Source organism: Marmota monax, unplaced genomic scaffold, assembly GCF_021218885.2.
Source record: "Marmota monax isolate L192 unplaced genomic scaffold, Marmota_monax_Labrador192_F-V1.1 WCK01_AAM20220418_F8-fsc00084, whole genome shotgun sequence".
NCBI classification, from domain to species: domain Eukaryota; kingdom Metazoa; phylum Chordata; class Mammalia; order Rodentia; family Sciuridae; genus Marmota; species Marmota monax.
The window spans coordinates 5,635,539-5,658,875 of record NW_026694575.1 but is presented as its reverse complement, the minus strand read 5'-3'; the positions used below and the strand labels follow the sequence as shown (position 1 = coordinate 5,658,875).

At 47.7% G+C, this 23,337-nt stretch overlaps 1 protein-coding gene across 2 annotated transcripts in view; it reads right to left on the bottom strand.

The window, feature by feature from the left end:
* Kcnip1 (potassium voltage-gated channel interacting protein 1) overlaps nt 1–23,337 on the bottom strand; it is a 192,205-nt gene that overhangs the window by 16,354 nt on the left and 152,514 nt on the right. The window contains exon 2 of one of the 2 annotated variants that reach the window (XM_046421392.2): nt 2,568–2,600. The exons of the other annotated variant lie outside the window; for it this stretch is intronic. Within the exon in view, the coding sequence (XP_046277348.1) occupies nt 2,568–2,600 (33 nt within the window). The remainder of the gene's footprint in view (nt 1–2,567; nt 2,601–23,337) is intronic. 2 annotated transcript variants of the gene reach the window in all.

Here is a 23,337-nt window from a genome sequence, read left to right as displayed (position 1 = left end):
TTGCAGAGCCTTTAATGTTATGTTTGTAGCTAATGAGATAAGTAGCAATTATCTAAACACTGGAGCATTTCTATGTAAATGAAAGGGCCGATTCTCAGGAAATAGAAGGAAAAAAAAGAGAAAACGAAAAAAATCCACATAAGTCTAATCTAGGATGCTTACATATATTTTATGTATATTTTAAACTCATTTGAAAACAGAAATCAAATATTGGTTTAAATCTCCTACTATTAGATCCAATAGTAAAAATGCACATATATTTAACTGTGCATATATTCTTTAATTTTCTAAAAAAAACTGTGCATATATTCCAAAGAAACTTTAGAAGAGGCCACAGAGGTTTTAGTATCCCTCCTATTACCCCTTGCTGTCAGCATGGGCCCAGTAAAGGAAGGGGAAGCAGCAAAAATCAAATTAAAATATAAATAAGGATTTTTTTAGAAAAAACGATGCAGTTTTGAAGGTATCAAGTCTACCTGTTGAGTTTTCACTTATCCAAAAGCATGAAACTCTTTTTGCAGTGGGGTCTCATTCCTTATTCTTCCTGGGACCAAATTCTTTCCTAGCTCAGGGAAATTAAGAATCCGATTCAGAAATGTTACTTGCTTCCTATCATCTTTATTAAAAATGCACCAAGTAATTATTGAAACATCAACGACTGGACCCACTTCATTAAGGTGGAACCGGAAGTTATTAATAAATGGTTTGCCTGCTGTCTGCACGGCAGGATCAATTTCCATATGCAACAGATCCAGTCTCAGTCCCATCTGGGTGTTTGGATAGTGCTCACCGAGCTTTTGCTTTCATTTGCTTTAACAAATCATTGTTATTTGATTTTTCTGTCTGAAAAGAGCAGGGACAAAAGGGAATTCACATTTTGGGGGTTCCAGAGGCTGGGGAGTTGCTTGTGGATGTTAGGAACTTAAATCAGAGATTTAATACTATGGAAATGACTCCCTAACAAGAATCAATTTGAACGCCTTCTCTTTGTTCAAATGTTTTTATGCAACTTGGTGTTGGGTGGGGGTGGGAAGGTCCCCACCCTTCCCAAGTGGGACTTAGAAGACAATTACCCTATTGGATCAGGTGATTTTCTGTCTGAGTGACTCACCAAGTGATAACCTCTCCCACTGGGGGTAATTATGAGATGGAATAACCCACCAGAGGGTGCTGCACAGATTCCCACATGGAATAGTCGATGACTCAGATTAAATAGTTCTCGGTGTTTCAGGGTTTTGGGCTATTCTGAGAGTAGGATGAGAGCATTAGACCCTCTCAGATTAAGAGACAGCAAACTCTGCATTGTTTGCCTACACCTTCCTGAGTTTCTATGTCTTTAAAACACACAGGGGCCCATGCTAGGGCTTCTAGCAAATATGTCTTACAAGCTCTGTCACTAACTAGTTTATATCTGTGTCCTAGGTCACATAGGCAAACTGTGACAGAGTTGGACCCCAAATCCAGACAGTCCCAGCTCTTTTGTTGGGGCTATGGATCCCCATAGTGGCTTCTACTTCCTTGCAGTGCAAATTGCAAGCTGGTTTTAACCAGCCTGAGGTAGTCCTGTTCCTAATAAGCCCCACGCCTGAGTGTAAGTAGACCCTCAGACTGTGCGGCTACGGTCTTCTTCCCGGTGAGATGTTTCTTGTGAGACTCCTGAACACGGCCATGACCGAAGATCCTGGCTGCCTCCTTCCCCTGGGGCTGAAGGTTGCTTCTCTCGGGAGGGGTGTCTGGGTTGGACTTCATGCCCACCCCTTATTTTGAGGTTGCAAATGGTGGCCTGTGGGCTGAATCCAGCCCAATGTGAGGTCTCATTGTAAAACATGTGTTTTTCATTGGTTGCGAATGTTTACAGTGAGAGATTCATGTGTCAGGTTGGATTCCTGATTTCTTTTGAAAAAAATGTGATTATTTGACAATTTAGGTCTCAAATTTGCCAGGTCACTGTCCACTAGAACCGGGCAGGGACTGTCTCATCTGGGCAGCCGGAGCCTCTGGGCTCCCTCTGGTTCACTGTTGCTTCTTTTAATCCCTGAAGCTGCCTGCCTAGCCCTGGGGACAATGAGTTTGGGTTCTCAGGTCTGAACCTCCTCGTCCCACCCTCTGTCTGCACATCCCCTCCCCCACAGTCTATTTCAACACATCCACTTTGTTGCCTTAGAACTTGAAGCTGATCATAGGAAATAAACGTAGTAAAATAGAGAAAAACTACCTCAGGAAATGCTGACAAGAGGGGAAAAGAGAACACAGAAATTCAGGCCATTTGTCCTACGCAGTTACTACACTCCAGCCACAAATTAGCTCTGAGTTTTATGTACGTCATGTTGCTCATGAAAAGAAAATATGTCAGTTTCTAAGGAGAAGCAAAGCCTTTCCTAGGACTTATCTCTAAAAGAACATTCCCAACTTTTTCTGTGCAGGTCAAATTTGCTAACAAGGGGCACGGAAAGTGGGTGAATGAGAAGACTAATTGCACAATAGATGCTTCATCAAGAAGCTCTTCCTTTGCAACTAATATGACCAAAGTACGCAAGTTAATTTAAACTTTTTTTTTTTTTTTTTACCTCTCTGATACTGGTAATACCACCAGGCGATGTCTAGGAAAAAGTAAGAAAACATTTTACCAAATCCATTCATTGAAAACACAAAACACATTTTTATTGCCCCTCTGAGAATGTGCGGGTCACCATCTCAGGAGCAGAGCAGGACTGACTTCTCCATCCATTGCCCATGGTCAGAACAGGCAAGAGCCATGGGGCCACCTCCCAGCAGGCTCCGGGAGCATATGCCCTCAGCCATGCCCTCAGCCATGCAGCCATGCAGCCCTGAGAGAGATGGGATGGCACTCGGCAGAGGATGCACCGATGTGAATGGGTCCTTGGAAATACCCACGAGTGGGATGGAGGAGTGGCTTACAAGATTCCCTCCACGAGAAAGCCCCCGTTACCCCATATGATTGTGATTCAAAGCTGAATATCTTGCAGGCTGATTTACTTCCTTGCTCAACAATTATCAGGGACGTTCTACTATGTATACATTAATGAGAAAATAACTGTTTCCTGCTCCCTTGAAGCTTACAATCTACAAGCCTTGGCTTCTCTCATCCCTTCTTAAGTGTTTGAAGTAACTCAGTTGCAGAAGACGGAGACAACTATTGGAGAGAAGAGGTCACGCATTAAGATGTGTGGCCGAGTGGACGCCGACTAAGCTCTGTTACATCATATACAAGACACAGGACAAAACGTCAGGCTTGGAGAACCACCAGTGGTCTGGGGGAGCTGGGAGAACCACCAGTGGTCTGGGGGAGCTGCCTCCTGTTGGCCTTTTCTGGTCTGTTTGGTGGTCAGCTGGTTCTCCCTGTGAGCTGTTATTTGAACCTCCTCCTGTTTTGCCAGCACCCCTGACTAAGAGTGTGGGTGGCACAGCTACCATATATACTGTGTCTTAGTGCCCACCCCCAACTCACAACCCCAGACAGGGATGGTTTATTTCCCTGCTGCTCCTAAAAGTGCTAGTACGCATGGCTGGGTATTCATGTCTCCTGACTTGCATGCCTTGGGAGAGACTTATTTTGTTAGATTTAGTTTGATTACTCTGGTCAGAGGTATTTGTATACATTCATTGATTGATTTGTACTAATAGACTATATTTTTAGAGCAATACTAGGTTTACAGAAAAATGGCACAGAAATTATAGAGCAGCCCTATACACCCCCTACCCCAGGGTCTCCTATTAGGAACATCTGGAATTGGGATGGTGTATTTGTAATATTTGGTAATATTTGATGAGCCAATGTCAACAAGATCATGTTAATGGAAGTCCACGGTTTAACATTAGGGTCCACTCTGGGTCACACAGTCCTGTGGTTTTTAACATGCATCATGTCAAGTATCCGTGGTGAGACTATTTTAGAGAAGCTTCACTGCCCTGGGTGAAGTGCTTAGGTAGTATTTTGATAGAGAAAAGTTTACAAGTATGGACTGACTTTCTCAGCACCTCAGGCATGTGGTAGGTACTGGGAAAGGGGTGGAAGAACACAAGATCTAACATGTATAATTCTTGAACTGGGGGGAGGCCTACACATAGACCAGGGTTGCAAACACAAATGCCAGTTGAGATTGGCAAGGGGTTTGGATGAGTACAGTGATGGGTGGACAGGCAGACTGAGGACTGGAGAGCAGTTGCCCCTTGAGAGGGGGTGAACCCAGTGAGTCTAGACTTTCCAAAAGATGTCATAAGTAAAAGATTGTGCTTCCTAGTTCTTAGATGTGATCAATGCACTTAGTATTTAATACACGCAGCGTATGCCAAATATAACACCCCTGGGAGGAGGGTGCTCTGGGCTGCTGGCCTCAAACTCTTCATCAGCAAGTCATTCCAATGCAGTGTGGATAAGCCCAAGAACTGGAGGCAGAGGGGAGAAGCTCCTAATCAATGCCACTGGGGTGGCATGGAACTGGTGGGGAGGGATGCCGCCAGAGAAAGCTTCAGGGGAGGGGAGAAGCCATTGAGTCTTGAAGGAAGAGGGACAAGGGAACAGCACATGCAAAGGTGCAGAAGCTGAAAGACCCCCGAACAGTGAGCTCTCTTGCAGCAGAGCTGAACTCTACCGAGAACAGCCAGGAGAGAGGGTCTCAGCCATCAGTGTGAAGGTACTGGAGGGCCAAGAGTGAAGCCCCTGCCCAAACAAGTGGATCTTTCTTCCTTCACCCCAGCACCTTCCAGAAGTTGAAGACTCAACCACATAGTTGACACATTTTTTTTTTTTATTCTACTATCCACCATTCAATGCAAATTTGCCAGGCATGTTAAGAGACAGGGCAAGAGGAAGAAAATAGAATATAGTAACAGATCTACAGGTGATCCAGGCTCTGACTGGCACAGTCGGGCATGGACTTTAATATACAGTGAACATATCCTTGAGAAAATAGGTAAAGAGGCTGTAAAATTCCACCAGAGAACCAGGGTATATTAAAAGGCAATTAAACATTTTAGAATTGAAAAATATATTACCCCAATTTACCAAATAAATAGACCAATTTAACAGCAGGTTAGACATAGAGGAAGAGAGAATTTGGTAGATAGAGCAATAGAAAAACATACAGACTGATAGAGAGAGAGAGAGAGAGAGAGAGAGAGAGAGAGAGAGAGAAAAGAATGGAAAATACAGATAAGAGCATAAGCGATATATGGAACACAATGAAAATTTCTGACATGTAATTTGCAGTCCCCGAAGGGAGGAACGATTATAAAGAATGATAGAGATCATAAATGAAAGTTTTATAAATGGATGAAATATGTGAGGCCACAGATTCAATAAGCACTACAAACCCCAAGCAGGTTAAACCCCAAGAAAACCACAGGGAAAAGCAACCGCTAAACTGCTAATGTCCAAAGAGAAATAGGAAATCTCCAACACAGGACACCATGCGTCAGATAAAACCCTAACTACTGCTACGTGTCAGCCCAGACAAGGTAAGAGAAACTGCTGGAAAAGATCAGCCCTTCTGGGCTGGGGATGTGGCTCAAGCGGTAGCGCGCTCGCCTGGCATGCGTGTGGCTTGGGTTCGATCCTCAGCATCATATACAAACAAAGATGTTGTGTCCACTGAAAACTGAAAAATAAATATTGAAATTCTCTCTCTCTCTCTTAAAAAAAAAAAAAAAAAGATCAGGCCTTGGTGCCCTGCAAGCCTGAATCCAGAAAAGCCGGCATGGCCGTGTGCACAGTGGATGAAGGAGAAGTTGAGAAGCTTTGGTAAAGATGGGGAGGGGCTGCCTGTAAAGCAAAGACTGATGGGACTGAAGAAATAACATCTTCACAATCACATTAGAGATTTGAAAACACCCCTTAATGCAATTGATAAAACAAGCAGACTATAAAAAAATCAATATCAACACAGAAGGTCTGAGCTAACAATGAACTTGGCCCCACTGACCTATAGAGAGCTCTTTACCCAACAATCATAGACCACTTCACATTTTTTTCCAAGTGCATGTAGAATATTTACCAAAAATTGACCATTTCCTGAGGCATAAAGTCAGTCAGCCTCTATGTTTTGAAAAACAATTATTATTATTATTATTATTTTGGTACTGGGAATTGAACCAAGGGCACTCTACTGATGAGCCACATCCCCAGCCCTTTTATTTTTTTATTTTGAAACAGAGTTGGTCTTGAACTGGCAATGAGCCTCCTGCCTCAGTTTCCAGAGTAGCTGAGATGAAGCTTGCCCCCTGCACTTAGGCAGTCTCAATAAAGTTTGAAGAGTTGGAGTTATTCAGAATATTTTCTACCCAGGCTGAAATTAATCAAGATATCAATAGCAAAAAAAGAAAACCAGAAAATCCTTTAATGTGAGAAATCAAGCAATTTAGATCTAATTTCTAAGTAACGCATGCATCAAAACAACAGCTCATGGAAATTAGAAAGTCTTGGGAACTACAGGACAATGAAAATACAACATATTAAAACTTGTGGGATATTTCTAAAGCTGTACTCAAAGGAAATTGGGAAGAGCTGCATATGATTTACATGACACAATGACCATAAAAGCACAGAATGCTGTGCTTCCTCTTGAAATCACATTTCCAGTATGACCAGTGGTTCAGTGTTGCCTGAACTATGGTGTTTACATTAAAACTATGTCAGTGATGGACTGCTGGCATTCAGAAATGTCACCTCCTTCCCCTTCAACATGGCGGGTTTGCTCTGAGGAGGTCAGCACCATTTTGATTGACAGCCTCCCCTCATACAGTTGGGGTGAAGATCTTTGTTGGTACCTGCATGAGGCAGAGGGGAAAATTCTTTCCGTCCTTAAACCTTAAGGCTTAGATGCTTCCAGCTGAGGCCACTTAGACCCTTGCAGCGTGCACACAACTCATCCGCTCTGAATTTTATAAACTTAACAACGCGTCCCGGGAGTGCTTAGCTGAGCTGTGATAAAGATTTTCTGAAGGCTCCAGATATTTTTTTCCAGTCTTCTTGGTTCAATAAAACTCAAATCATGTTTTGCTCCAAGCATTTGTTCTCTTAATCTTGAAACCCCTTCTGCCCCCTTTAAGCAAAATTGAATTTATACATTTCTCATTCATTTATACTTTCGTCCTGAAAAGGTTTGGAAAAAACAGAGTTCTTAAAAAAAAAAAAATCTCTGAGAGATGCTAGTCCTATTAGATGGCAGGTTTTCAAGATCAAATGAGTCGAGAATTCTTTAATCGACAGTGCCCTTCCATCTGCCGCCCTTTCTGCCTAAGCGAGTATGTTTTAGTGTGACCTTAGGTCAGCACAGATTGAGGCATATGGAGATGAGAGTGTCTCTTGCTTCTCTCAGGTAGGGGACATTTACTGGCAGAAATAAATGATCAGAAATGCAATGCAACAATCAAAGGTCCATGAAGTCACCACATGATTGTGACACAAGCCACGGTCCTGTGACACAAGTTAGAGTTATGACTTGTTCTGGTCCCATGTTTTTGACCAAGATGGTCAAAGCAAAGACGTGTCTGGGAAATGGTTTGTCTAGATGCCGGGGCTGGGGAAAGAAGGACCCTAGGAGGTGTGTCACCAGGACTCAGTGCCCTCCCGCCTCTAAAGCAATCCTGCAGGGCAGAATTGGAGCTTCGCTGCAGTGTCTCAGCCGCGGGCGGAAACGTCTAGATGGCGTTTCCAGCAGACCTTTTAGTCTAGACCTCTTAGTGCCCCGGGGCGACTCCGGCATCTCTGCCACTCTAGGGGGCGATTAGTTCAGTGTGTCACGGATCCTGCCACCAGCCAGCAGCCACCTCCCGCCACTTCTCCTCTGGACTCAGCAGGAAGGTGCCCCGAAGTTCCAGCATCAGAGATGGCCAGCTAAGGAGCGCTGCTGCCCCATGTCGGGGAGAGGCGCTGCCCAGGTCTGGGGTCTCCAGTGTTTCTGCAGAAATAGGAGCATGAGGGGGTGGGTTTTAGTCTTCTCTTGACCAAGGAGCTGAAGTGACGATTCATTGCAAATGAAGAGAGTCCAGGGAGAAAGGGCTCTTTTGGCTTAAGGTGGAGAAATGAAGGTGCAGGGGATTGGAAGGCTGGTCAGCCTAGGACTTCTCCCTAGGGGAAACTTGTGGGACCTGGGTCAGGTGAAGGAGTGAAGCACCCGTCTCTCCCCAGCCTGCCGTGTGCAGAGGGGCTTGCGCTTCAGGGCGCCTGGACAACTTGCCGAGGGTGCTTTCCAGTGGAGAGCTGGCTTTGGTGTCTGCCTGATGTCTAACAGTGGGCTCCTGGGGAGTGGGGGGAAGCTCGGGGCCCAGCATTTCCCAATGTCCTTGGTGAAAATATTCCCAACATGGCCTCGTTCTGGCTGCTGATCCGAGTGAAATCCAGTGGTCGTGCTTTGGGAAGGGCCATCTCCAGTCCGGCCCACCTCCACCCATTACTGCTGCTGTTCAGAGTAGCTGGCTTACATTTATCCCTAATTAGTGTGCCGGAGAGTACAAACCAAGTTCGTGGGGTGAGCTTAGACTCTGTCATTGAAGCTAATAAGCCCTTCCTTTGTTATTGGTGTGAATGTAAAGTTCTATGCACCAGATAGAACAACCACAAGTGGGAAATAATAGGAGTTGGCCAAGCGAGCTTTTGCTGCGCTCCGTCTGATGTATCCCTATGTCGTTGCAGGTCTTGGGAGCTCAGAGAGCAGGTAACAGCTTTAGAATTGATCTGCTCATCTCACTGTCCCTAGGAGATCTGTAGTTATTAGACTAATTCATGTTATGATCAGACCCACCTGTAACTGTAAATCTAAGTGAGATAAGATATGTAAAATGCTCTATGCACATAGTGGGTACTCAAATACATCATTCCCATCTGATATGTGTTAGGACTGTGATTTTCAGGGTTTTTCTCAGCAGCAGAACTCAGTTAGACACTGTCTAGGTCACAATCATGCCTTCTCTGATGGATCTAGTTAATTAAAGGGCTTCTCCTCCATGTCGGAAGATGTCCTTATTCTGTGATCATCTCTGCTAAGGAGACACCAATTGCCAGTTCCTGTCCAACCATGCACATTATCTTTTATATGACCCTTAATGGCCATAAGCAGCCACAAGACTAGGTAAAAGATCACCGGCCACCTCAGTCTGAAGAGGGCCGTGGAGCAAGCGGTTATGTGGGTGGTGGAGACTAGAAATGCAGGCCTGGATTGTCAGCAAACCCATGTAAAGACTGGCGGTCATTGAGAATGTGCCTGCTTCTTCCCCCTGGAGTTGTTGAAAGGCTTCCTGCCCTCTGCCTTTAATAACCCACACAGTCAGAACTGTGTTGCTCATTTCTTAGCTGGAGAAGGTGCTGGACACTACCTTCACCTAGACCATGAGCTGGCAAACATGGGGACTGCAGTCAGTTCAGCCGAGGGTGTACGCATGCCTGCCCGGAGGCAGGTCGGTTGTGTCAAGGTGCCATCTCCCCAGGACTCAGCTTGGGAGCCTCTTAACTGTGCACTTAATAAATGAAGCCTTGGCAGACACACCTTGAATTATTAATGAAGTTATTCAGCTTTGATTGTTTCCTTCTTTTGGGGAAAGGTTATTCACTCAAACGCCTTTGATTAGACTACATAATACATCACAATTGGGCATATTTTATGTGCAACTTTATGGTGATAATAGTTCTGTCTCATTTAGAAGCAAATCAGACATTATGAACTTCGTGATTTATTAATGTATTGATTTCTATAAATGTCAGCACATCTCACATCCCGTCAGAGAGCCCGGGAGCAATCAGGGGAGAACCAATAAAAATGTAAAATGAAACCATCATAAAAAGAGGAAATACTGCCTGTTTCAAAGCCCTGCTGCCTCTTGGAATTGTTTCAGGATTCAGATGTTCCCATGGAGGTACCCCGCCCCAAAGGAACCCCGCCTGCCTGGGGCTGTGAGGGGTGGGCGTCTGTCCTCCCCAAATCTATTTTAACTGAAAATAGATAATATAAGCAGAAAATAACGGTGAAGAGAGGGCGTGGCTCTGGGGAGGGTCGGGACTGGTTCCCAGAGACAGGCTGGGATTCTCCCCTTGATGACAGGTCACCTCCCTGCTACGGAAACTCCAGGCTAAGGCCCAGGTTCCCAGCAGGCATCTATACTGGGGGTCACGCTGCCTTTCGCAGGATTCCCTGCGACTCTCTTGAGTGGTCCTTGGCAACACTCCCAGAATCCACGGGGGCACAGACCCCTTTCTACTCAATCCCACCCACCCTTGAAACCTGGCTTAGGGTGCATCTGTGCTGGGCAGCTCTCTCAGAGCACCACAGGGAGAGCTCTCTGTTACCTCTGAAGCGCTCATTATTAATCCCCCAGCAGGTGTCTGCCAGTCTGGCGCTTCTCACACGCAGGGGTGGAGCAGAGAGACAATGTTTTGTGCTTACTTTTTTTTTTTTTAATTTGGATGTCCCCCTCCTCCAAAAAATGTCTTATATTCACTTTGCACACAGTAGGTGCTTAGCAAGTCCTCATTATTTGCTAAAAATGAGTAGCACTACAGGAGATAAGAAGGAAACACATCAAGAGTCCAGGGACCGTGGCCAAGGGGAGGTCTGGCCAGTCTAGTGGTTAATCCCAAAATTTGACAGTTTCATTTAGAAATCACAATCCAGCAGTCCACAGAGTGTTATCATTGCTTCACTGTTTTAAATGCAAGTATCACCAACAGTTGTTTTATATAAAAATATGGATGTTTGGATCCTTCCTAGAAATCTGAAATTATGCCATGCCAAGCCCACGTTCCCCCATGGCAACACTCACTGAGGAGCCGCCGCTTGGTTCAGACAGGGCTTGTGCTCTCTAGTAAGCCGAAGTCCCCACTACTCCCTATTGCCTCCCCACCAGACCAGTTGTTATTCACCATTGCCTACTGATGTCACTTCCTGGGTCTGCAGTCACTGCTTAACACCCCTTTCCTCCGCCCATACTGTGTCTTCCAAGTGACTTTTATGTGCTTTGTGAAAGTCTAGAAACATGACAGATTTTTCTTGGGGAGGGGTCTCAGTCAACACTGAGGAGGCAGGATACCCTGCACAGAGTCAGGCTGTATCCCTAAATTTCGGCTGCAGGCTGATGCAGGCCTGGCCTCAGGGACGTGTCAAGTCCCTGGTGGAGGAAGATACTCTGCGGTAGCCTTGACCTGAGCCTGGCAGCTGGAGGGGATGGCCAGGTGAGGAGGAGGCTGGGCATTCTGGTGGGCACAGCAGCCTCTGCAAGGACCCAGGGTAAGAAGACAGGCCCGTTCCACCAGATGACAGAGGACAGTGTGTGTGAAGGCTGGGACTAGTGGAAAGGCCCAGAGGAGAGGCAGGCACAGACCATCCCGTACTGAGCCTGGGAACCCATTACCACTCCAGGGACAGCAAACAGCAAAGCAAACACAGAGTTGGTTTCAGGTTGAGAAGTGGGAGGGGAGTCACGCAGGATGCTGTTCATGGCTCCCCCCAGGTTTGAGGCTCATCTTGAGAGCTGGGATCCCTGCTTCCTCCCCACTCGCTGGGACTCCTGGAGGTGTCCCTGCAGGGCCAGGCTCCATCTGGGGACAGTGCTTCCTTCCTCTCCTTGGGGCTTATTTCAGCATAGACTCTCCGTGAACCAAACAGGCCCGAGGCCTTGCCTTGTTCCAGCTCTCTGCTAGAGAGGGCAAGGGGAAGAGCATCGCCCCCTTCTCAGTGAACAAAGCCTACAATGGGAGACATTTGGGGTTCGTCTAGGATACCCAAGGGCTCAGCATTTCCTGTTTAGAACACCAAAGGTTGAGTCAGATGGGGCTGGAGATCTGACTTCATGGGGCTGGGGCTCCGTGGTAGAGCGCTTGCCTAGCATGCGTGAGGCGCTAGGTTCAATCCTCAGCACCACGTATAAATAAATGAATAAAATAAAGGTCCATGAAAAACTACAAAATATATTAAAATAAAAAAAGATGATTATCAGGCTGGAGAAAATCTCCTGAGACTGGAAGTTATTTTTTTCCCCCTAGCTAATTAGTAACTTCCTCCTTTTTTCTTTAGTTATCTCTTGACCCTGCGGTGGGAAACAAGGCCTGGTGGTCATCAGGGGGAGGGATTAAACACCAGGAACAGGTGAGATAACTATTGAAGCAAAATCCAGGAAAGTAGGAGGCGATGGGGCCAGGTTCAGAGATGTGGGTTGGGCTGCACCAACTTCAAATTATTTCTCAGAAAAATTCCTAGAAGTGGAAAAACAGTGAGATGAAATAGAAGATCTCTCTCCATCTGGCTCATCTCTACCTATATCGTACCCATCATCTGTCTGTCTGTCCGTCCTGTCTCCGACTTCTAAAATGCACACATTCATACCGTCATGGTGGGTCTCTGAGGGAGGAGCTGTGAAGAGCTTATATCTATACATACAGATCTTACATTTTTTTTTCTAATTTCCTGAAATGAATATTTGTGAACTTTAATGTGAATAAATCCATAAAAAGTTATTGTTACGTAAACTTGGAGGACAAAGGGTGAAGAAGCCATGGAAGGGTGAGTGCCGGTCGGAGCTTGAGTGCTGCTGTTGGGGTCCCCCCTGCAACCCAGACAAGAGGCTCACATAGACCTGGCAACGGACATGTCCATCCACCTCAGGCTCAACATCTGGGAGGTGGGAATACTCCCTATTTTCCAGGAGTCTCAGGAGAGTTAAATGAGATAATAAGTAGAGGTGCAATGGGCACAGAATATGTGCTCGATAAATGCTAACAACCCTCGGAAGAGAAAAAGGCGTCCGGGCTGGAGGTAGTGGATTAGACATGATGCTTTCGATGGTGGAGGGGCCATCTCTGAGGCAGAGGGGTTGGCAGAGATGGGGTGTTGATGGGAACATCCCTCACTGACCACAGCAGTGGCTGACAGCACCTCCAGGCACGGAGCCCTTGGTATGCATTATCTCCTGACACCCTCCTAAAACCCTGAGAGCTTTATCTTTTAAAAACAAAGCACCTGAGCCTCAGGGACATGAGGGCACCCACCAGAGGCCACCCAGGTAGCAAGCTGGGGACCTGAGTTCCAATCCAGGCTTGTTGGAGGCCATTCTTAACTGCTGTGTTAACCAAATAAGCTCTCCTGCCCCACAGAACTGAGTGGAAAGCCCAGCTTTGCCATTTGACACCTGGTGTCCCTGCGGGAGCTGCCTACTCTGTGCCTCTGCTCCTCTACGTGGTGGCTGTGAAGCTCAGAAGGACCAGGTGTGGCCAGGCATCTTGACACCTGTGTGGTCTGAACCTGGTGACCAGCAGTGGTCCTCATATGGTGGTCCCTGGCTCCCAGGTCTGGGGCCCCAAGAGGACATTCCCACAGTGCCCGGGTTTTCCGAGGCAGTGTCTCCAAGCTGTGCTGCTGAAAAAGCAATTTTTTTCCTCTCGCCCGTGTGGATAGATTTTTAATATTTAATTAGGGAGACCTCCTGCTTGCAGAGAGGGCAGCACTTGTTATTAAATCCGGCTGCTTGGGCTCCCTCGCTTGCCCGTGGGATTATTCATTCATTTCCAGTCACACAATTTAATATTGCAACAGCTAATGGGGAGATGTTGATAATTTGTAAAAACTGGTTGGTCCCGAGGCCATAGGAGCAGCTCCACCCCTGGGCCAGCTGTGGAAGCTAACGCAGATTCTCTGGGGACAAGGGCTCCCAAGAGCTTTGGGTTCACATCTGCAAATATCTGTGGAGCGTCTGCTGGGTGCTGGGCACCATGTTGGGAGCCATGAGGACTTCAAAGACGTTTTTGGCACAGCTGCTACCTTGAGGTGTCAGGGCCCTGAATATGTTGAAGGCTGGACTTGGCAGCCGGTGCACCTGGGTTCACAGTGCCTACGTTGCCATTCGCCAGCTGAAGCACCGGGCGTTAACCGCCGGGGGCCCATTTCAATGGACTTGGCATTTCTCCTGGAGACTATTCCAAAGTACCAGCCTCCAGCCTGCAGGGCAGCAGCTCGACCAGTGGGTGTTCCGCATGCACCGGCAGAAGGAACTTCCCAAAGAGCAGACACTATGGACTATCTGATACGGGCTGGGCACTTGGATCGGCATGGAGATCCTACTGGTGAGCCAGGATAGGCACAATTCTTGTCCCCAAAGCTTATGGCTTGGCTCACAAGGGACTTGACCTGAGAGTCACAGATGCAAATATAACATCACAACTGTGAAAAGAGCTGCAGGGGACAACTCTGTGGCACCATGTGGGGACAGGGGGACTGGGGAAGAGCAGGCATCACGTCGGAGAGGCTTCCCTAGGAGTGGTGTTGGGCCTGGATGGGGAGGAAGGTGTGTGTGTGTGTGTGTGTGTGTGTGTGTGTGTGTGAGAGAGAGAGAGAGAGAGAGAGAGAGAGAGAGAGAGAGAGAGAGATTCTGAGTGTGGAGGGAGGATGGGGAGGAGCTTCCAGAAACCTCCTGCAGAAGCCTCAGAGGAGAAGGACTTGCGATGTATTCAAGGGAAATCCATGGGGCCCTGCCCTTACTTTGAAGCCTTCAATGGCTCCCTATGCCTGCAGGGGAAAGGCCGGGCTGTGTAACAAGGTGCTCAAGCTTTTCTATGACTTGCTCCCCTGCCTACTCTACTGCTACATGTGCTCACTCCGTGGAAATACCATGACTGCCTGGCTGACCCTCCCGCACCTTGGCACAGTCCTGCCTGCCCTCTGCTAATTTCCTGGATGCTATTCTATTCCACACCTCCAGGGGGCACCACTGACATGCGCTCCAATGGGTATGGTGACCTCTGGAGTGGTGCAACATGCAGCCATCTCTCAAATATTGCCTCAAGGGTCACTTCCTCTGAGTGTGAAGGGTTTCGGTGTTTCCCAGACAGCCTTCGGTTGGCGTGTCCCCTCCCACAGTCCAGCCCACTGGCGGACAAACGCAGAAAGGCTTTGCAGTCTCTCCCAGATCCCTGAGAGTTCAGGTTGTCATTTAATATATATTTATTGAACTCCTACTCTGTGCTGGGCACCATTGCAGGTAAGAGCAACACAGCCACCAATAAGTGGGACCCGTCCTCTGTTCAGCAAAAATGACACGTTAAACAATAACCCTCCAAGGGCTGGGGTGTGGCTCAGTGGCAGAGTGCTTCCAGGCACGCACAAGGCCCTGGGTTGATCCCCAGAGCTGTACAGACGTAAAATAAAATCAATCAAATCAAATCAAATAGCGGTGCAAATAATTATACAAGTGAATATGCAATTATAAATCATGCGTAGAGCCACGGGAGAGACTAGGGCTGTGTGGAAAAGAGCCCAGGAGAAACCCAGCCCAGGCAGGGAAGGAGAGTCTGTGGGCACCGGAGCCCAAGGTTCAGGCGGGAAGGAGCAGAAGGCAGCGCCAGGGAGAGGGAAGAGCACGAGGCGCGGTCCCGAGACAGAAAGAGTGTGGCCTTTTCAGGAACTAAGAGGTGGAGGGGACAGGAGTGCCAGGAGGTCAGAGCCACCACCTGTCTTAGGAGGACAGTTTTTAGTTTTAAAGCAACTGGAAGCAGAATTACTGAGCTCAGTGTTACCTTGAACCAGAAACTTTCCCAAGTGTTGATCAGCAACAAAATAGACTGCATGCAGCTGCGTGTCCACAGGGCCGGCATGTCCCCACAGGAGGAGCTGCAGGATGCATGAAGGAACTGATTGGGACAGTATCTAAGGAGATGGATGGAAAGGGGGCAAAGTCCTAGAAATGAACCCATGCTGTTGAAAGTCAGGGTAGTGGTCCCCTCTCGGGGGGACACTGGAGGGGGAAGTGGGATATTTTCATTCTCCCTCCCCTGCCACCTCTCTCTCTCCCCCCCTCCCTCCCTCCCTCTCCCTTTCCTCTCTCTCTCTGTGTGTGTGTGTGTGTCTCTCTCTCTCCTTCTGCTTATGTGGGGTCTGGTGCAGACTATATTTTTAACAAAAGTCTTTATTTTCAGAAATAGACGCAGAAGGACCTGTCGTAACTGAGGAAGGGATGAGGTCGACTTGGGAGGAAACAGGTGAGAAGCAAATTTTCAAGAGTCTCTGGCAGAGAAGTCACCAGACCTGCTGACACCTATATGGGAACGCGCTGAGGGACAGGGATCAGGAGGTGACAAGGACCATTTCTTCAGCAGCTGGGTGGATGGTGGAAACGTGTCTTGGGGTGGGGAAGGCTGGGGGAGAGCGGTGCCATCTCTGTCTGTACCCCAGGCCCTGGTGATGGGGCTGTTACAGGGAAAAGCCTGGTTAATACTAACGTATCTTTGGCTGCTGTAAAGTCAGTAACCTGTGATCAGTCCTGGGAGAACTGCCGCCAGCCACACATTCTACAAACCCTTTCTTGTGGCAGATAGTTCAAAATCATTGCTTCCTGGACTCAGCAGGCTCAGGGTCATTTGCCAATAGGACAGGGTACATTGTTGTCTCTGTGGGTACAATGCCACATTCTATGCTCAGACATGTATCGTAACTGCTTCAAATGTTCCTTATGGCTCTGGGTGTTGAGAGGAAAGAAAAGAACATTTTAAAAGAATGTTCAGTGGAAGGAGGTCTGTTGAAAGCACTGCATACCCTACATTAACCAACCTCAAGAGATTATTTTTTCCAGTTCCCATTTCCTAGGGTATTGGGTCTTGGTTATTAGTCATCAAGTGGCACAGCTGGAATGTGAACCGTGATTATGGACCGCTGCCTCCATCTGACCAGGCTGAGGTCAGTGATGGAGACCATCCCAGCTCGGCCTCCTGATGACAGGAAGGAGCCCGATGCTTCAAGAGCACTTGGGGGATCTCCCAACCAGAACTGCTTTATTTTCTCATGGTTAAAAATATTTGCCCATAATGTCTCTTTATAAGATAATAAAAATGAGCCATCTGTGGTTCATTGGAAAACATGTCTCAGGCTTATTAAAAATACATGAATTTTTTACTTTAAGATAGGCTGACCATATTATTCAAAAATTGTAAACTGAATTTGTATTATCTATTATTAATTTATTTTTCATAGAAATCTTTCATACAGATGAGCATTCTAATTACTCCTGAAAAAGTAGGCAGCGGCAGTGAGGTTTCCGGTTGAAATGGTCCTGGAGATTAACTGAAACTGAGAGCACTTCAGCCTTCTCCCTGTTCTTGAGCAACACTGTCTGTCATCCTGGAGGGACCCGCCAGGCTTCCTCATCTGTTCTGGATCTGTCTGACTTTGAGGTTCTCCTTGGAGGCAGCCAGGTGCTCGGGCAGATGGAAGCCCAGGGCTGAGCTGTCTGCGCCTGGGTCTTGCTGTCTCTCTCCCCGGGGCTCCCTGCCCTTCCCAGGCCCCTCTGCGTCTCTTTCTAATCCTTCCTCCATGCAACAGAGAGGAGTCTGCCTCAGCACCTGCCGCTCATGTTCTATTGACAGGGATCTTGGGGTGCATACTTTGTATAATTGAAATATCTCAGTCTTTCTAGTTGGATGGAGGCTGGTTTGACCTAGAGCCTCCTGTGGTCAGGCATTTGCCCTGGGAAAGGCGGGGAAGGGGAGGGAGCTGGTGGCTGCCTGAGGGAGTCTGGGTGGCTCCCATTTTACACCTGCCACTCGTGAGCTGGGTGGCTTCTGCAAATACTGCACCTGTCGGGTGATGTTGCCTCGTCTGTGAAAGACGCTCACTTCTCAGGGCCTTCCAGAAGGTTCGTGGATATCCAGAACACTAAGTAATGGGTTTATTGTAGGCCACCCCGAGTCTACTGCTACATGAGGTGGGGGGCTGTGGGGCTGTGGAGGCTCAGGGTCACCCTACCTGGGTGCCAATCTGTTTCATCTGTAAGGGACAATGTGTGGGTGGGTGGTCTCTCCAGACACACTAATTCAGGGCAGAAAACTCTGGTGGGGTGGGTGGGTAGTTAGGGGAGTGGGCTTAAAGCCTGGGTTCTGGGCCCACAGCCCAACTTCTGGGTTAGGAATTTCCACCCTGCTGCAGTACAGAGGGGAGGGGACACTGGGTTCCTACTTTTCCATGCTCTCTGTATTTTAGTTTATTAATCAGTTATGAATCTAGTCTCTAGAAACGTCTTCGAAGTCACCTTGAACTTATGCTGTGTTCAATTTATATTAATTTCCTCTTGAGATGGCGAGTTTCATTAAGTTTATTAGTTCTGGGGAAGTCAAGCTGCTCGCGATTGGTCCTAGTTTGCTTCCTTTAATCTTCTCATTTCAGGCTGTTTAGGGTTCACCTGGTGTTCACATATTTAACAAGCACGCAGCCATCCCCTCTCCCCATTCAGGTCTCAGCAGAGAGAAGGCATACAGGAAGAGAGTCCGTGGCGCCTGTGCATGAGTGTCCCCTGTTAATCTCCTCCCAGGTTCCCACCAATCCTGGGAGAGAACGCAGTTTGCCATCAGACAACCTGAATCTCAGAAAGCTGCCATGTCTCCCAGGTCCCCCAGAGAGTGATTGTACCGGGTCTGAAGCGCATCTTGTTCTGCAATTCCATAAAGGAATGTCGTTTCCGTGATGCTGTAAGGGGTCAGCCCAGCGTTTCGAGGCTGGGCTCCTCTTCTTCCGCCCTCATTCTCTCCTCACATACCACAAAGATGCACGATTTTTCCTGGAGTTGATCAGCTTTGATTCTTTGCTCCTCCAGGCCTGGAGACTGTTTTTTTTTTTTTTTAAAGCCTCCTTACTTTACGGAAAAACTTGGTTGGCTTGGTTGGGGTGGGGTGGAGGTCTGGAGGAGGGGTCCTCCAGGGGTCCTTTCTTGCAGCCTGTTTCATTCCTGTTGCTCCTGGCTGTGGGATCTTAGGATAAAGCCTGGTGACTGCTGTGGTTTGACAGTGACCCGGCTGAAGCACAGCCTGTGCATTTAACTCCAGGGTGTTTAACCGCATCTGGCCAATGAAAAGCTGCATGTTTGGGATCTGTACTTAGGGGGTTCTTGGGGAAAATTGAGGCCCTGTATATCAAGCAACTTTTGAATTATGTCTCTATTAGCTTGTGTGAATGTGTCCCCGGGGAAGCCGGGCAAGCTCTGTTAGTGGAACAGTTTAAAACAGGATTGGAGGAAGCAGTGGTGGAATATCCCTCAGGGAACAATAATTATAAACAGCAGTTCCATGTAAACAGGTCTTAATGTGTTTTCTATATTGAATTCCTGAGAGTGCGAAATGGGGTGGAGTTTCAGCGCCCCCTCCAGGGCCTTGGCCCTGGGCACTGGCAATGGGAGGAGGAGGTGCTCAGGGCATCTTAGACCCTGGTGGTGGGAGCCCTCAGATTGTGCCCAGGGGCTACCTGTGGGCTACGTGATGCTAAGGCTTGGTGTCCTTGTGCGATCTCCAGGAAGTGGCCTCCTCTCTTTGTGTCCAAGTGAAGCATTTACAGAATCGTAACCCTGAGCCGAATGTTCTCATACGATGCATTTCAAACGAATCCTCCCAACATCCTGCAAGATGGGTGAAGTTACCCTGTTTTACAGGTGAGGAAACAAAGCCTCATGGGGTTAAGTATCTTGCCCCAAACCATCAGTCAGCAGATGGCAGGGCTGCGTTGAAGCTCTGACCTTGGACTCCAGTTCTCTGGCTATTTCCTTGACACCTGGTCATTTCCATGTTCTTTGAGTCTTTTCCAGCTAAACATTCTATGAAATTTCTTCTACCAGAAGCCTGGTGATCTCATCTTGGTTTGCAGCACCACTTTACCTTCCTGAGACTCTAGCATCCAGGGCCAAAAAGCTGATTCCTTCATTTTGTGCTTCATGGCTGCTGCTGGCTCCAGAGTCTTAGGGGTCATGGCCAGGCCCAGCAGGTGAACCATGGGCTGCAGCCATATGTCATCCCAACTGATGGCTGTCATAGTGTGGGGCCATAGAGAAGTGGAGGCCCTGGCTGGTCACCTTGAAAGCAAGGACATCATGGGTCTTCTTAAGTCATTAAATTAGAATTCTTAGATCGTGGAGATTTCAGGGTTGGACAGACCTTAGATATCATCCAGGGGTTTTCAGACCACCATGCAGGTGGGGGATTCCTTAATTGAGGGAAACCAGACCTAGACACCAGCTATGGGGGAGGTGAAAGCGACTTGGGGCAAAGTGGCAGATTGGGAGAGCCGAGTTTTCCTTCCCCAATCCCAACAAAGGGGTCCCAGGGGATCCCCCTGCAGATCATCATTAGGGAACCTGTGATCTAATTCAGCCCTCTCATTGTACAGAGGTTGAAGTGATCCCAGAGGGGGTGCCCACGTGCCTCGGGTGCACTGAGGCTGGAGTCCAAGCCCACGGGCAAGGCCACCCAGAGGTCTACTCCTAACCATGCAAGTGGCAGTGAGGGCCCCAGAACTGACTTGGGGGGACCTCCAGGTGCTTTGCTATAAACAGTTTGCACTTTAATCCATTCAATCAGGTTTTACCAAATATCTAGTCGTGGAGTCCAGAACTCGCCCTGTTCTTAGACTATTCTTTACAACGTCAGAGAGTCACTCCAGTGCAGGGCAGAGGGGAACCACAGCTTCTGGGACTATGTGGGATGCATGTCAGGAAAGGAGCAGAGAGGTCTGGAGCAGGAGCCAGGTTCCAGAGGGAAACAAGAGCCACGGGGAATGGGCGAGAAGCAGTTCTCTGTGTGCTGTGGAGTCCTTGCTGCTGGAACAGGAAGCCTTTGTCTTGGGCCTCCACACGCAGCCCACAGTGTGCAGACTTCAGAGGGAACCCCTGCCTGCTGTGCATTCAGGAGGAACCTGTTGGTTCATTCAGCACTCCCTGGGCCTGCTCTGTGCTGGGCTCTGCTGGGCAGGAGGGAAGTAGCTCTGCCCATGTCCCCTTTGTCTAAGGATAAAGGCAGGCCTGTGAAAGAAGGGTTTGGATTTTGTTTTAAGTGAAGCAGGGAACCACTGAAGTGTTCACTACAAGGGCTGCCTGATTTGAGGTACATTTTTTAAAAGATCATTCTGGATAAGAGTGAAGCAGAGAGCAGGAAGACAGCTTCTAGCCTGATGGGCATTACTGTCCAGTCCCTTTCCTGGACATCCTCTCCAGCTCTCCTTAGGTCACACCTCATCATCCAGGCCACAAACATTTTTTCACCTCCCAATGCATCTTTAAATATTCACACTGTTCCTTTTGCTCAAAATATCTTTTCTTCTTTTCCTGTAAGGCTCCTATTCATCCTTCAAAACCCCTTTAGAATGATCCCTTCTTTGGAAGTCTTCCCTGATTCCTTCAAGGCTGATGTAGCCCTAATTTTCTTCTGCATGAATTCCGGCTTTATGGCTCAGCTATGGACAAAAAGCTGACTTGGGCAAATTATTTCACCTCCCCAATACTTGTTTTTTTTTTATTTGTCAAATGGAGAAAATCATAGTATCTTCCTCACCGCGTTGTTTTGAAGGATAAGTGTGACCAGGATCGCAGAGGATTTTGTGCAGGCTGCACACACAGATACTCTTATCACTCCGTGTAATGTTACAAATACATGACTGTTTTTCTGATTAGACTGTGAATGCCTTTGGAAGATGGGAATAGATCTTACTGATTCTGTGTTTCCAGCATGTGTTTTGGTGTCACCTGATTGTTAAACAAATGCATGGATGGATGACTTCCTGCCTGACTTCCTGCAGACACAGCAGGCTCCCTCTACTGTGCAGAGACACTCAGTATTGACTCTTTATTTCCTTAATGTATTATCTCTCTCTCTCTCTCTTTTTTTTTTTAAATTGGAAACTCAGGTGGCAACCTTTGCATGTCAGCACCCGAGAATGATCCCCAGCTCCTAAGCTGAGCCCCCGTGCCACTGCCTCGCCCTGCGCATGTGGTGGGAATGGGCCGCAGAGCCAGGCAATGGCCACGGCCTCTCATCTGTGTGGTAAAGGATTGTTGAAAAAATGAGAATGCATTCAGGTAACAGACTCACATTCAATTATTTGGGTGACTGAATGTAAATGAAAAGGAACATTCTTTTGAAAAAAAGCAGATGAGTTGAATCATTTATCTTTCTTTGAAGAAGATCAGTCCAGTTAGATATAGTTCCAGGTCTCTTTTCTCAGAGCCTCTGAGCTGGGATGGGAATTCACACCTCGATTTGTGATGCCTGCTAAACATATGGTGAATCACCTGCTCTCCTAGTCCACAGATCTAGTGTGTCTTGTGTGCTGGGTTCAGGAGATGCCCCTGGCAGTTTGGGCCTGGAGGAGGGGCAGGCATGCCTGGGAGAGGAGGCAGGTGGCAGTGCAGGGTCTGGAATCAGGTGCATTTCTTTGGCCAGATTGGGGTCTTCAGGCTGTGGCTACGAGGAGGGTGGTGGCCTGGGCCTGGGCAGCTCGGGCTCCTGTTTGAGAGCAGAAAGAATGGGAAGGTTCTGATCGGAGCAGGGTAAGTTCTTGTCAGTCAGACAAGTAGAGAAGTCAGAGACAGAATTGGGAGCCATCCAGAGCAGGAGTCAGGGCTGTCCCTGAGTAGAAGTCCCTCACCTTGAAAGAGGATGATCTGGGAAAGTTGTAAACCTTGACCATGTAAAAGTGACAATATGATGAATAGGCTTGGTAGACAGAGAGAGGGATGGGACAAGCAGAGGGAAGTAGAAGTGTCCTGTCTTCTGATATTTCAGAGAAGGCAGGTGATCGACCCTGCCGAAAGCTAATATTTAAGCAATCAAGGAGGAAATGTGTCATTCAAAGTGTAACTGTATCTATAGAAGAGCCAGCAGTAACTAACCAAATTTGGAAGAGGAAAAAGAAAATAGAGAGTTGGGGCTGAGACGGCAGAGGAGCCAGGCCCTGGATGCTTCGTGGTAGGGTGAGGAGCTAGTATAAGGAGCCAGAGGAGCTAAGGGCTTTTTCCCAGCACACAGGTAAACTCTCTGTATTCCCTTCTTTCATTCCTGATTCCTGATAGTCACAGAAGGACCTGAACCTGCCGGGTGAATTCCACCAGCTCCCCCATGTGGGCAGGATTCCAGGGCTGTGACTGCTCCTCTTTTTTGGAATTGCTGAGAGACCATGTGCTAAGTCTTCACACTTACCAGTATGGAAGATCAGTGGGTCTACCTTTATCTGAACTTTTAGGTATGTGCATTTTATTTTATAACGTATTATAGCAAACCAAGAAACTTTTAAAAAAGACCCGTGCATTATTTTCCTGAGGTTGTCATGGCAAATGACTATAGACTGGATGGCTTAAATTAATAGAAATGTATTCTTGGAACTAGGGGCCAGAGGCTCCTCCTGTCTCTGTGGGCTGAAATCATGGTGTTAGCCAGGCCATGCTCCTCTCAGCGGCTACAGAGAGACTCATCCCCTGAGTCCTTCTGGCTTCTGGTGGCTGCCTACATTCGTTGGCTCATGGCCACATCACTCCAATCACTGCTTCTGTCTTTGCATTGCCTTCCCCTGTCCTGTCTATGTCCCCTGCCTGCTC